The sequence below is a fragment of the Symphalangus syndactylus genome, chromosome 15, assembly GCF_028878055.3.
Source record: "Symphalangus syndactylus isolate Jambi chromosome 15, NHGRI_mSymSyn1-v2.1_pri, whole genome shotgun sequence".
Taxonomy (NCBI): domain Eukaryota; kingdom Metazoa; phylum Chordata; class Mammalia; order Primates; family Hylobatidae; genus Symphalangus; species Symphalangus syndactylus.
The window spans coordinates 63,587,320-63,601,993 of NC_072437.2; the positions used below are offsets into that span (position 1 = coordinate 63,587,320).

Consider the following 14,674-nt stretch of genomic DNA (forward strand, 5'->3'; position numbering starts at 1 on the left):
CAAACGTCCCACCAGCATAAAGACAGCTCACATTTTGTGGGCGCTCACATTGTGTGTAGTTCAGCAATTATTTTAAAGAAGTTACACACAATAATTTATAACGTAAAAAAAGAAAAAAAAAAAACACACACGCACACACACCTCCCCGCACCTTGCCTAGGAATTGAAAGTTTTCAAGGAGGGGTATCTTGGATAGAATGTTGTAGAATGAGTGTTTTGTTGGATACAGGTCTGTGGTAAATAAACCTAGGTCTATCTACTTTTAAAATTCTGAAGTTTGTAAGACTATATCTCTTTACCGATGAGTTTAAACTTTGGAAACTAAAAAGTAGAGTGAAACCAGCATATGGGAAATAATTCATGATCAGTTACATTTTGAACTATGTCATATGAACGTCAAGCAGCAGAAATACAGAGAAAAGCGTAGGTTGTAATATTGTGAAAGGCTTTATGCGAGAGGTGGTGCTTGATCTGTGATTCAAAGGCTGATCAGGGTTTCAACAGAGAGTGGAGAGCAGAGAGAGGGCGCTCCAGGTAAAGGATTAAGAAAAGAAACACACCTCACATGGGAATGTGCACTTCACAACAGCTTTATAAGTCAAAGGACTTAAGCTGCAATGGCAACACTAGACATAACAATGTAGAGAAAATTTGCTAGGATCTGAAAAAGAATGGAAAAGTTCTAAGTAAAAGACCAAATTTAATGCAGCAGGCAATGAAGCACTAGTATAAGTATTTGAGCAGCATATCATATGTCTCAAAGATTCTTGAATTGTTTCGATGGTTGATTGGAAAGACATCAGACACCATTTATGAAACTATAGAATTGGGATGAGCTATAGGGTAAATAGAATCCAAATCAGCATTATTTCTAAAAAGGGATATCTAGAGTTTTTGGCTCAAGCCAGAGTATCTCCAACAGACACGACAAGACCTGAATGATTCACTGGAATAGGCATTCCAGCCCCCAGACTCAGCTTTCAGCTTTCATATCATCCTGCTTCTTCTAAAGAAAGTCTTAATGTGCATTTAAACTGGTATTTTATGTTACCAGCATAAATATTGCATTTTTAAATTCTTCATTAGAAAAATATTTCTTTTTCCTACGTCTACATTATCTTTCTTCCCTCTTCCTCTAATTTTCTATTATCATTAACCAAACATAACATTTCATATGATGAAATATTTGAAATTTTAAAGGATTATTTTAGAAGATCAGAAAATGGAGAGTCTGGAACAAAAGAGATTCGTTAGGTATTCCAAAGGGAGGTAAAAAATATATCAACAAAGCAAAGACAACAACAAAGAGTAAGATAGACGTTGAATCTCAGAACGCTTTTCATATTTGATACACCATTGAAAAGGTTTTTGATACACTATATAAAGAACAATAAATTTTAAAAAATTCAAATTTTTTCCTAAGTAAGCATTTATATTTTCTTTGAAGATAATGCAACAATTTTCCTGTTGAATTACATATTACGGCATTACTCTGCATTCCTTATTATTTTTTATCTGTTTACCTGGAGACCCTAAAGTCCCTTGAAATCAAGATACTACAGTATATTCTTCAGCATTCCATTCCTTGAATATATGACACACTCAATGTACACTACTGAATTTGAACAAAATGCTTTAAATGATGGAAAGGATCATTAAATTAAAAGTTATCAAATACTGTGGGTAACCTATAATGGGAACAACTACATACTTTATAAATTACTCATTTCAGTACCATTCATTTGTGAGACTGTAATGTCAGTATTCAGAGTGAGCCCAGGACCCAATGAAGCTGTACATAATAGCTATCTATTGCTGTGAGATAATCATTGTTTACAGTAATATCAGATGTCTGTTAAAAACAATGTTTATATAGAAAATATAAAGTTATCTATTTATTATTGAAGATACCATTTTAAATTATGAGATAAATAAATCCTGCCTGACATATATTCTACTCGAACTTGGAGGTCAGAATAATTTCCCCTTAGGAAATTTTTTAAACCAGCGACACTGTTATTGAAATCAAAGCCTATATTTAAATAATCACCTCTTTATAATTTTAAATTATGGAAAACAGTGAGTATCCTGAAAACTACACCTCAGGACCTATAGGTTTCTTTCTTCTCTGCTACGTTTCTCTTTTGTTTTTTTCTTCTACTGCATTGCCGTGTTGAATGAGACAGTTTTCTCTTTTAAGTGAGCTGTCTCTGTATCTTACACTTTAGCCAACACCTATCATCAACATATGAATTAATAAGTTTTTGTAATTTTAGAGTCTTGAAAGAGTTAATGCAATTTCCAAAAGAACCTGATTTATATGCAGTGAGAAACCTATGCTCTGGCATGCAGTAGTTAGCAAAAGCTGTTTGGTTTACAAGGACAAATTTAAAATTCTAGCAACTTAAATAATACTGTGAATTTCAGACCCAAGACTGTTTAAGTATTCTACTATTCTTCATCTTTAGAGAGGATGTTTTCCTTATGCTTTTATTGCCTCTGTAAGCTAACCGCATCTCTGATAATGACACCATTTTTGATGACATGGATGAATACATCTAAGATTCAAGTCATCCTCCTAGAAAAGTGGTAATCCTGTAAGGAAGGTCAATGAAAACATGCCTATTAAGCCAAACTCGTTGTAAGAAGCAAGCAAGAGAGTCTTATTAGTGTTTTTTCTCTGCCTGCTGTCTGATTGCTATTGGGATGTATATCTATTTACCAGTTTAAATCCTGTTGTTCATCTTGTTTCTAGCAGCTCTTGTTTTCAATTGCTAGCAACAAGCAAACAGAATCAGGTGTCAGTTTTAGCACTCTCAGAAAACAGTTAATTCAGATGCAGTTCATATTCTCTGGCTTATTATTTAGCAATCAACCTCTGCCAATAGGATATGGGAGTCCCAGAAGATAGATTTTTAAAGAATGTTTTTAATATTTTAATATTTTAATGACATTCTAGTTTCCAGAAGCTATTTATTAAACTCACAGATTTCTACTTGGGATAGGTCTAAAGCTTCCTTTGTTAAATTAAATGGGCGTGTGTAGATGAACAGATTGGTGTCTTGCTCAGACAAGTATTATCAAAAATACTATATTTTTGACGAAAGAAGTAATACAAAAAATTTTTTTAAAGATTCAAATGAGTGAGAAATATGTATGAAACTATACTACTCCATAAATGATTCTACAAAAAGTACTTATATCACAAAAATGTAAAAACTAAAGCTAAATTCCTTCAATGCGTTCATGCGTATGCATATATATGCATGCATGCACACACACAGAAAAATAATAATAAATATGTACCTTAATAAATGCATACAAATGTCTCCTATGAAGTGGAATCTTTCTAAGAGGACAATTAAAATGACAGTTTCCAAAGGTAACTTTAGAATAAAATACAGGCATTTGGACCTAAACAATTCGGCCTTGATCTTACTCAAACAATACCCCTACCACTAAGCTGCTGAAACCGTGAATCTTATGGCTACTATTATTTTAAATAGTCAAAAATACCTATAAAGGGTAGGAAAGGAATGATAACTGCCATTTCAAATAAAGGCTGTTCTTGGAATTACCTCGCTAAAACCATTCTGTTCTTATCACCTGTAACTGTGCTATAAATTTATTGGAAGCTGATGTGTTTTATCTTCTACAATTGGTTCATCCCAAGAATAAAACTTTAAGTAAAATCAATGCACTAAATATCCATGTTCTAAAGTAAATATACAGAAATGTTTCTTGTAATAGGTTTTACTGGCAATGACAAGCCATTTTTCTAGTAACAGCTTTAATGTTTTGTAATCATTAAGACACACAGAAGCATTGGAGAAATTGGTAAAACGGGTCAGGAAATTTACATATTAAAAGAGAGGAGATGTGGTTCTTTAGACTTTCCTGCTATGTAATCAAATTGAGGGGCAAAAAAGCTACTGGAGAGGGCTATTTCTGAATCACAGTAAAGATAAAAATGTGTTTTTAAGGAAAATGTTACCATGCATCATGCAGTATGGAGATAAAAAAGTGTCTAACAGTGATATTTTAAATACTATTTTATCTTGGAGAGTATTTTCTGCGATTCTGTTAATAATCAGCCATATCCAGAGCAAAGAACAGAGAGTAAGAGTGAAGTGCATTCCCAAAGGGTAGTATTAACAAGAAAATAAATACAAATATATAAGCAATTATTTTATTTTCAGACTTTTAATCTGAAGCCAATCTAAAAAGGAATTCATATTAATATAACAGAAGAACTAATTAAGATAGTCTTTCTTAATTCAAATATGCTATATTTGAGTTTTTCTTATTAATAATCTTTTCATTCAGTCTTAGAAATAAGTGATTTTTTTGTTGCTACCAAAGGTATTTTCAAGGAGCCATTTAACAATTTTCATATTCATTATCAAAAATGGATGTATGATGAATTATTCAGTTTGGTGTTCTAAGACCTCCATAATCTGGCCAAAATAAATTTTTTAGGCAACTCTATTATTAAAAAAAATAAATTTAAATTCTAGTAAGTCAGATTTTTACATTTGCTTTCACAGCAAATTTCTTTATAATGCTTAGGAAAATAGCAGTAATCTTCTAACTGGACCCTAAAATTCCTTTAGAAATATAATGCATAGGTCAATCAGAGAATGTGGACACTTCTATTGGACACATAATTGGGATCACAAAGTCTCTGCTCAAAGGAGAAAAAAGCTTGAATTTAAGTAAGTTTCACTCTAACCGTGAATGTGTATATTTTTAAGGTCCAGATGAGTTTTTGACTTGAGCTAAAGTTACCCAGTATTAAAATCCAAGGTCTACCCATAAGTGAACTACAACTATTTGATTTGACAAATTTCCAGTAATATATTTATTTTAAAGCTCATTCTTTAAATGATAAAAGTATTTATGATCACAGAGGAAACCTACCTGCTATTATTATAAAATGGAAAAACTATTAGGTTAGCAGTACTTAGTAAAAAGAAACTTTCTATCTAGGCTTTTTTTCTTATTGAGTATAGTTGTTTTATTACTAAAAGTAAATATATCTGCACATAATTTTGCATAAAATCCCAAATATAAATAATGTATTGTTAGATTATTTATTAAAAAGTATACATCCTAAGATACATAACTTATTGATGTATTTATTACCTATAAAACACAAGATTATATCCATATGAACTGTCTATTTGGGAGATAATTTAAACAAAAATAAAAATATTATTCTGATTATTTTATAATGATTATATTATAGTAATTTTATAATAATCAAAATATATATGCAAAATTACATTCAGTAGCCTCAACAATTGTATTCTAAATTGAAGAGTTTTATAGTATACATTCAATAGAAAATATCTGCAAGCTTTGCTATCCTGATTATCTTGATACTTTGAGAAAATGTAAATTTAAAATGATAACTTCAGATTTGTCACATAATTATCACCCAAGGAATACAGCTAAAAAGCAAATGTACATATAGTTATGCATGCATCCTTCATACACATGATTAAAAAATTACATTCATATACCAGATGGAAATGAATAGATGGGGCCTTGCCTAAAGACAATAATCTCTGAGAACCACTTAGTGGACATGAAATAAAGCTTAATTTACCTAACAACAGTTTCCAGTTTTCCTGGTGCTCAATCACAACACTAGCTCTGTATTTCTTGTTGGTAAATGGCCATGTTTCCGCACAGGTATACATGTGCCTGTGCATGTATGCACCAGTGAGCATTCACATACATTTGAGCAGGAAATGGATGTGAGATCAAGACAGAAATATGTTTAGGAACACATGAAATAATGTATAAGAATTTACATTCTAAAATCCAAAATGATTTATTGGTATAAATGATACCCTTGAATTTAATTTTTGCTGAATGAAAAAAATATAACTCTTTTCCCAACTAATTAAAATTTAATCAATGTGAAATCACAGCTAGTCAAGGGCAACAAGGAAGACTTTATATAGACCTTATGTGTGTGTGTGTGTGTGTGTGCGCACACACATGCACATGCACACGCTTGTGTTTCAAACTTCTCAACTTATTATCCCCAAATCAAGGACAGGTATAACTTTCTCAACTATAACCTTGTCTGTTTAAAGCTGTTCTATTTTCCTCCAGTTTCTATTCATTTCCATACAAGAAATAAAGCAACCTTGTCTCTTTCTCTGGCAAGAATAAAGCAAGAAAAATTGCGATTCTTAGATTACTATAATATACATGTATGTTTTTCAAGCACAGCAACAACCTGATATAATCATTTTCTCCAGTAGCAACTGTTTTTCTTATGTAGTGATTAGACTGTGCTGAAACCAATCAAATCTCTCAAAAGCATTCAAATGATTCAGAGACTTGGATGATATCCAGATGTAGAATAGTATAATATGTTGAGCTAAAATTTCACCTGAGATAGGAATACTTTTTCTTGTTTTCTACTTAATTTTTCCAGTTGTTTCAAATGTTAATGTTTTCCAAGATTATGTGAATCACATCTAGAGCATACTTAGAGATTGGAATATATTGCATAATTTATGGAGTTCCAGGGATTTAAATATTTAGCTTCATTAGCCATTATAATTTATATAATTTTGGTTCTGCCTTGCCTTTAGTAAACTATATGGGGCTGCTATGTAAAGGTTTTTAAAAGTATTGTGTAAAGAAGACTTTAATGTATTTTCACAAAGTAACACTTAGCTAATATGACGTGTAATTGAGTCCAAAAGGAAAGAGGAATTTGGGGACTCAGTTTCTCAGGTGAAACACAGTTCTTCAGGCAGCAACAGTGAAGCAGATTGCATCTACACCAACAACTTACACCAAAAGAAAATAATCAAGTCTTTCTTTCCTGTATAGCCCACTTTCCATTCCATCAGTTTATTCTACACTATCTCGTAAGTGAAATTAATGTTAAGTCGTAGAATTTTCAAAATATGAAATAATTAAGATTTGGCCCACTTAAACTCACTTAAGAATAACAAATATTAAAAACCTGGTGTAAAACTAGATTTTTGTTTCAACCGTTAACACTGTACAGCTTTTCCTGAAATACTAAAAGCATTAATGCAGAGACAATAAAGAAAATTACTCACTTACTATGCTATTTTCCTTTAAAGAAATAAAGTCCACATGTTCTGCCTTACAAATGTATAGTTTTATGAGTCCTATCATCTAACAAGTAAAATTTGGATCACAGAGAAGAAAGCTAGCAGATGAAGAAATTGCTCACCTGGAGGAAGCAGATCAACAGACTGAAGTCTACTTGTGATGGTGTGTAGGGTGAGGATAGCAAAGGAAAGCAAAGTCGGGAATGCTTGAAAAATAAAATATTTTTAGTTAACAAATAGAAAAAACCAAGTAGGAAAAAGGGCCAACTGAATTATGAATCCTTCTCTATTGATTTTAACTTTTATATTAAAATTCCTTAGAATGATCAATATCTAAACGATATGGTCATTGGTATTTCCCCAGCTACATAAGACTTAGTCTTATTGGAAGAAAATTACTTTTCTGGGGGTATTTAAGTTTAGATGAGATGAAAACAGTGCAAAGTAACCAGACGTATTCCTAGGTCCATGGAAGAAATACACTCATGATGATGATACATTCATTAATCTTAAATAAAATAATTTTCTGCAATAGTGGATAGAAGATGTGAACAAGAAGGCCCAAAAAATTAAAGTCACAAACTATTATATAATATCCCTAGTTACCAAGGTTTTAATAAAAATGTGTACTGCATCTTAATGTTAGTTATACAATATATGCTGTCTAGAACTTGAAACAAGACACTATTTGTAATTTAGCCCTTTACTCAGTCACCTAATTTAAGAATGTACTGACTTTAGCAATGAGAAATATATATATATTTTATACATATATATATATTTCTGTAACTTCTTCTATTTTTTTTTACCTAACATGAAACATGTATGTAATACAAAATTAAGAAAATGCTGTGGTATATTCTTGCTTTTGTTTTTGTTTTGCTTTTTATGAGCCTCTAACTTAGATATGTACATGTATATTTGATCTACTTCTTAGACTAAAACAAACAAAAAAAGAATATTTTGTTTTGCATTAATGTTATTGAAATGCACAGTGAATATGAGAAATCAATTGCTGCCTAAAAGTCTTGCCAAAAAAAAATGCCGTTTGGTGAGCAAGAATAACTTTATTTTTAAAATAGTCTCATTTTCTGAGATTCAACCTTTATTCAATATCTGTTGTTTGCCCCTCCCCTGGAAAATAATTATGTAGGATTCCAAAGTAAAACAGGTTGAACAATTAATAACAGGAAGCTCAAATGGTTTTTTCTCACTGTTGCCCTGGGGATGTTTCTTTCATTCTTTTCTTTTTCCCCTGGCTTTGTGTTTAATTTGTGTGTGTTTCTGTCCTATTTTTAAAGTATACCCTCACAACACATGGAAATACCTGAAAATAAGTCTGCCTCACACACATGTTTAAATGATGACTATTGTAATATTTAACAGAGTAAAGAGAATACAGAATATACTGAATGTTTGTTTAGGGAAAAAGAATTATCTATAAATTACCTTGTTATTATGTTCATCTTGAAATTCTGAAAAAGCACTAGTTCTTGCCAAATACATATAAAAGAATTTCAAAGTCTACGACCTTCATATATTCTTACTTTGTTACCAAACTCATTTGTCTTTTCGGCATGTAACGTGACCCTCTTAGATTTTTAATCGTACAAACAATAAGACTTTTTAATATCCATTAACCATTTTACTATGTAGAAGGCACTTTACATTTACTTGATAATAATTCGAACTCAATAGTCAATATCTAATGTATTTTAGATATATTCAAAATATGTCATATATTTTTAAAATAATATAAGCAGAGTCACATAAAGTACACAACTCCTTTAATCAGAAAAATTGATGTCATCCAAGTTGAAGAAAAAACAGCTATAGGCTGTGTACTTGATTGGACACTGCACCCCACCCCAAAATGTATGTCAACCCAGAACATCAGAATATGACCTTATTTGGAAATAGGGTCTCTGCAGATGTAATTACTTAAGATGAGGTCATACTGGATTAGAGTTGGCCTTAATCCAAAGACTTGTGTCCTTGTAAGAAGAGAAAACAGAGACACAGAGACAGTCACATAGAGAGAACATAATGGGACCATAGACACAGAGATTGAAGTGTGTGTCTAAGATTGCTGGCAATTACCAGAGTCAAGGAAGGGTCCTCTCCTAGAACCATAAGACAGAGCATGGTCCTTCTTATACCTTGATGTTGGACTTCCAGCCACCAGAACTATGAGATAATAAAATTCTGTTATTTTTAGCCACACAGTTTGTAGTACTTCGTTACAGCAGCCCTAGAAAACCATGACTAATTTTGGTACTGTGAAGTGAGGTGCTGCTGTAAAAAATATCTAAAAATGTAGAACTGGCTTTAGAATTCTGCCATGGGTAGAAGCTAAAAGAGCTTTGAGGTGCTTGATAGAAAAAGCCTACATTGTTTCAAACATACTATTGAAGGAAATAATGACATTAATGTTGATTCTGCTGGGGGCTCAGGAGCAAAAGAAAAGCTACAGATAAAGCTTTTATTATGACCATACACACACACACACACACACACACACACACACACGGTCATATATCACAAACAAAGCTACAGAGAAATCTTTTTTATGACATACATGTATATAGTCAGAAATGCAAATAGTCTCAAATGGAAATGTTTTTGGGCACTGAAAGTAAGACAATCCTTATTATAAAGTGGCAGAAAACTTTGCCAAATTGTGATCTACTACTAAGTAGAAGGTAGAACTTGTAAGTGATGAACTTGGATTCTTAGCTCAGATCTCCAAGCTAAGTGTGATGTGTGTGGTGTGGTTATTTCTTGATGCTTATATTAGCTAGGTGCAACAGTACTTGGGTTTTTGGCACTTTTTTTTTAATGGCAAAAACCGTAATTACTTTTGGAATTGAGAAAATTACATAATTAAGAAAAAGGAAACTGAGAAAATTAATTACAGAAAAAGAGAATAATTGAGGAATGAACTCTTAAGGAAAATGGAAGCAGCACTTCATTTGGAAAATTCTCAACTGCCAATCAGATAGCATGCTTTGGAAACAGAGCCAAGGGTGTGGCTCAACAACCATTTGCTAAAAAGATTAAGCAAGTGACTTATGGATCCAATCCACCATTGAACAGTGGTTAGGATTAGAGATGGAGTTATTGAGGAAGGATCTATAGAGAACTATCTTGTCTATTCCTGATCCTGTCAACACAGAAGATGAACAAAGTTTTTGAGAATTTTATACTAGCAGAAACATTGCCAACTTGGACTGAAAAGGACAGATATGGGATGAAATGAAGAACAAACCATCACGGAAAGCATGGCTCTGCTAAACCTTGATTTTGTACTTCTAGTCTCCAGAACAATGAGAAAATAAATTTCTCTTGTTTTAAGCCACCCAGTTAGTGGTACTTTTTTATAGCAGCCCTAGGAAACTAATCCAGGCTGTTGAAAAAGAAACTTCAAAATATAAAATACCTACCTAGCAATAAAAACACTGCTGCTGATAATGACAATGGAGTAAATTAAAAAGTAGACTGTGGAAAGATAAAACAAGATTGAAATGACAAAATTAAATTTTTGTCTTCCATATTACGGTTCACAAATAAACAATTTGGCAAAAGACGTAAGTACATATGCCAGTAAAATTGATGCTGCTGACTGTAAGATTCAATTGACAGCACCCAAGAAACACACATGTAATTGTTCCAAATCATACCAAATACTTTGAAACAAATATTTTCTTAAAGTGTCTACAAATTAATCACTATTTTTGCTTTTTTTTCAGTTTCATGTTTTAATATTTACATTTCCTGGATTTCATCATGTAGAAGTAATCTGATGCTTTTTCTCTGACACCTATTGAAAGGTGAGGGTATTTTTTCTTTTTTTTTGAGATGGAGTTTTGCTCCTGTTGCCCAGGCTGGAGTTCAGTGGCTCAATCTCGGCTCACTGCAACCTCTGCTTCCCGGGTTCAAGTGATTCTCCTGCCTCAGCCTCCCAAGTAGCTGGGATTACAGGCATGCGCCACCACACCCATTTAATTTTGTATTTTTAGTAGAGACAAGGTTTCTCCATGTGGGTCAGGCTGGTCTCGAACTCCAGACCTCAGGTGATCCACCCCCCCTCGGCCTCCCAAAGTGCTGGGATTACAGACGTGAGCCACGGCACCCATCCTATTTTTATTTATTTTTTAAAACTGCTGAAACTTCTCTTTTCAGTTTGCATACTGTGTTTGATTTCTATGTATAGTATATCAGATGTTTGGTATCGTCTCCAGGGGTAAATTTACTTAAAATTTCCATATATACTAGTGAGTTATTAAATGAAATGTGTGACAATACATGTGCACAAAATGTGCACATATGAGTATGGGTATTTGGATTAATGATCAAAAGAGATCGTCTTCTGTAAGGAGAATACATGACGTTATATTTGTAAATATAGCTCCAGATACATGCAGGTTCTTAGTCAGATACTTAATATGGATAGTATGAATGGATGATGCCAACAGATGATACTCTGCATTGTTTCAGACAATATATAAATAATTTTCCTACTTTTCTAGAAAATGAAAACTTAAACATTAAAAATATTTCATATTTATACATTTATTAAAAGGCATTGATTATATTTTTCATTTAGATAAAAAGGCAGAAATATATTTTCCTTAAGAAATATTATGCTAAATTTCACTAAAATATACAATATATTAGCAATATGGGTTATTAGCAAAGGCATTTCTCAATTTAGTACAATTTAGTTTCTTTTGGGTTTTATATCTGTATTAATATTAAGTCATATTTTCTCTCTAAGGCATTCTACTTCATGAAATAAATGTTGTGGAGGAGGAGAAGAGTAAATGTCAAGTAGCTTTAAAAAGAAATTGAGTCAAACTTTATACTGATTGGTTGTGGGATGCTAAAGAAATTCTACATTACATATATATACACATACATAATATACATATATATATACACATATACACATTATATAATGTATATGTACTTAGAGTATTCACATGTCCTTAGCAAGTGCAGATCTTACAAATCAATCTATCCAAGTTACATAATATACCTCAAAGTGATTAAACCTAATGGTGTGTGAAAACTGACAAGAGTATCTTACACACAAATGCAATAAAATATCTCTTATCGTTTTGTGATATTGTTCAAAATAGAATGCTTCCTCCATGTTATTTCAATTTCTTTAAATGAAAAATCAATACATGTTTTATTGTAGCATAGCAAATTACCCCTTGTCACTTTGTTTCAAATAATGGCTTCCAATTACTGTGCCCACATCTTAGGTTTCAGTAGTTTTTTTTTTTTTTTTTTTTTTGGATAGAAATTTGAGTCAGCAAGCCAGGCTTTACAATAGGGAATAGCTATTAAATTAAAATTATTCCTAATATTTATCTATCAATCATTACGATGACTCAGAAATGTAATGCAAAATTAGATTTAAAAAATGGTTTATATTATCAGAGTTATAATCAAAGGGAAAAATGCTCGATAGACTTTTGCTTTTCTACAAAATTTCTGCTGCCTACTAGACTGTTTTAGAGAGCAGATTTTGTTATCTGTAATGCCTACCAAAAAGTCATGAAGACATAATAAGCCATGTAATCATCATTATCCTTGACAATGGCTACAAAGAAGAGAGAAATCATTTAAACCATTTCACTTTGATGTCAAAACAAAATGGCACACTGACAGGTACAGCTGGGTTGTGATTAAATTTCAGAGACTACAAACCTATATAGCTGAATTCTTATTCATTTTAGTCTTGAAATCAGAGAACAGGTATCTAAGAGTATAAAAATATCCAACCAAGTCAAGAATAAGTCTTATCTTAATTTTTTTTCTGTGACTTTCTCTAGCTCAACAATAGTAGCAACAGCAGTAAAAATAAAAGGATAAGTCAACATTCTGATTATGACAGAAAACAAACATCACTGGTAGACTATACAATCAAAAATGCTGAGCCTATGTGTATTCTACAACTGAAAATAAATTATTTTCTGAAAGGTTATTCTTTATTCTGACTTTTGGAATTCAAAGAAAAATTTTACTACATTAAAAAGGTCATAATTAAGTAGATTCCTAGTTTAGTCTACAAAAACATGGTAAACTCATAGGGTGGCTGAACTACAGTACGAAATACAATGCTAAGAACACTAGCTCAGAAATTAGAAGTTTATTCAATTAGTAATATTTAAATGCATAGTACCCAATTATTAGCTATATTCAACATGCTGTGCAATTGTTCTAAAAAAGAGAATACAAACTCAGGCTAATTAATTTGAAGTTATAGCAATTAATCTGAAGTCTTTGAACAGAACAATAAAACATAATAGAAAGTGCAGAAGAAAAAGAACTAGTTTCCTCCTTCTGGGACATAGACATGATTTTATGAAGAAGCATGAAAGAAGAGTTCGTTTTACTCCAATCTCCTTTTGCTCGCTCCTCCTTATCTTTCCTCCACTATACACTTCCTTGCATCCCTAAATTTATTAGACTTTCTTTGTTAACCTAATTGGGAAATATCCCCTTTACTTATTTACTACCCCTTGAAGTTCTTTATGCACTCCAAATTATCTACAAGTTTTTCCTCTCTCAAAAATTTTTTTTTGAATGCCAAGCAGTTCATATCTGGTGTATGTTAGGCCTAAAAGCAAGCTGATTAAATTATATTCAAAGTCACATGGCTTAAAAAACCCATAACCTCAAATTTTAGAGAAAAAGAAGATGCCTTTTATGGACTTCTAAATTCTTATCTTGGCAGAAAACAATGTGTCATTAAAAAGTGGGGAACATTTACAGAAGCCAGTTAACTCCATCACCTGTGAAATTTTAATAAAAGTAAACTGGTGATATAAAAATGAAAACAAGACAGAACACACATATGCACATGCAAACACCACACACACAACACAGTTACAAACACTTACATACTTTTGCAGAGAGATAGGCAGAAGGGTCAGAATCAGTTGGAGCCTGCCAGCATCTTTAACTGTGCCTCCTTCTAATAGCTATTTTTTCTAACCACTTTTTGAACTCATCGTGAGCAGCAGTTCAGAATGTGACAAAGACAATAAGAGCAGGACAGTGTTCTCCTATGGGTCTATGTGGGTCATTTATAGTCAGAGACTGGCTGTCTTGCCACATGCAGCTGCGTATGATACTGCTGAGCTCTTCAGTACTTGGAGAGCACAGTGGAGGCAAAGGGAGAGTATTTCTACTATCCTTTGACTCTAGCTGCCTGCTTTGTTTGAGGAGTTGAGAATTTCTACTTGAATACGTGGATTACTGCAAATATAAATGATGTCTGGCAGTTAGAACACTGGGGAAGGGAAGGGGTTGAATTTGGCAACCCTGCACAGCCTGATTTAAAGTTTTACTATAGGTGTTCTAGATCAAATCTCTTATGTTCTATATTCTTTCACTCCCTCCTCTGTAAAATGGGGATATCCTCACAGGGCTTCTGTGGGGGCTAAGTGAATACATGTATGCAAAGCACTCAGTGAATGCTACTATTAGGTTATAATGCCAAGTAGGGCTGAGTGGGCAAATCAAGAAAAGTACAATATAATTCAGGCACA

At 32.5% G+C, this 14,674-nt stretch overlaps 1 protein-coding gene across 3 annotated transcripts in view; it reads right to left on the reverse strand.

The window, feature by feature from the left end:
• PCDH17 (protocadherin 17) overlaps positions 1 to 14,674 on the reverse strand; it is a 100,855-nt gene that overhangs the window by 12,635 nt on the left and 73,546 nt on the right. For 2 of the 3 annotated variants that reach the window (XM_063618799.1, XM_055244521.2), the window contains exon 4: positions 7,232 to 7,315. The exons of the other annotated variant lie outside the window; for it this stretch is intronic. In XM_063618799.1, coding sequence (XP_063474869.1) covers positions 7,232 to 7,315 — 84 coding nt within the window. The remainder of the gene's footprint in view (positions 1 to 7,231; positions 7,316 to 14,674) is intronic. 3 annotated transcript variants of the gene reach the window in all.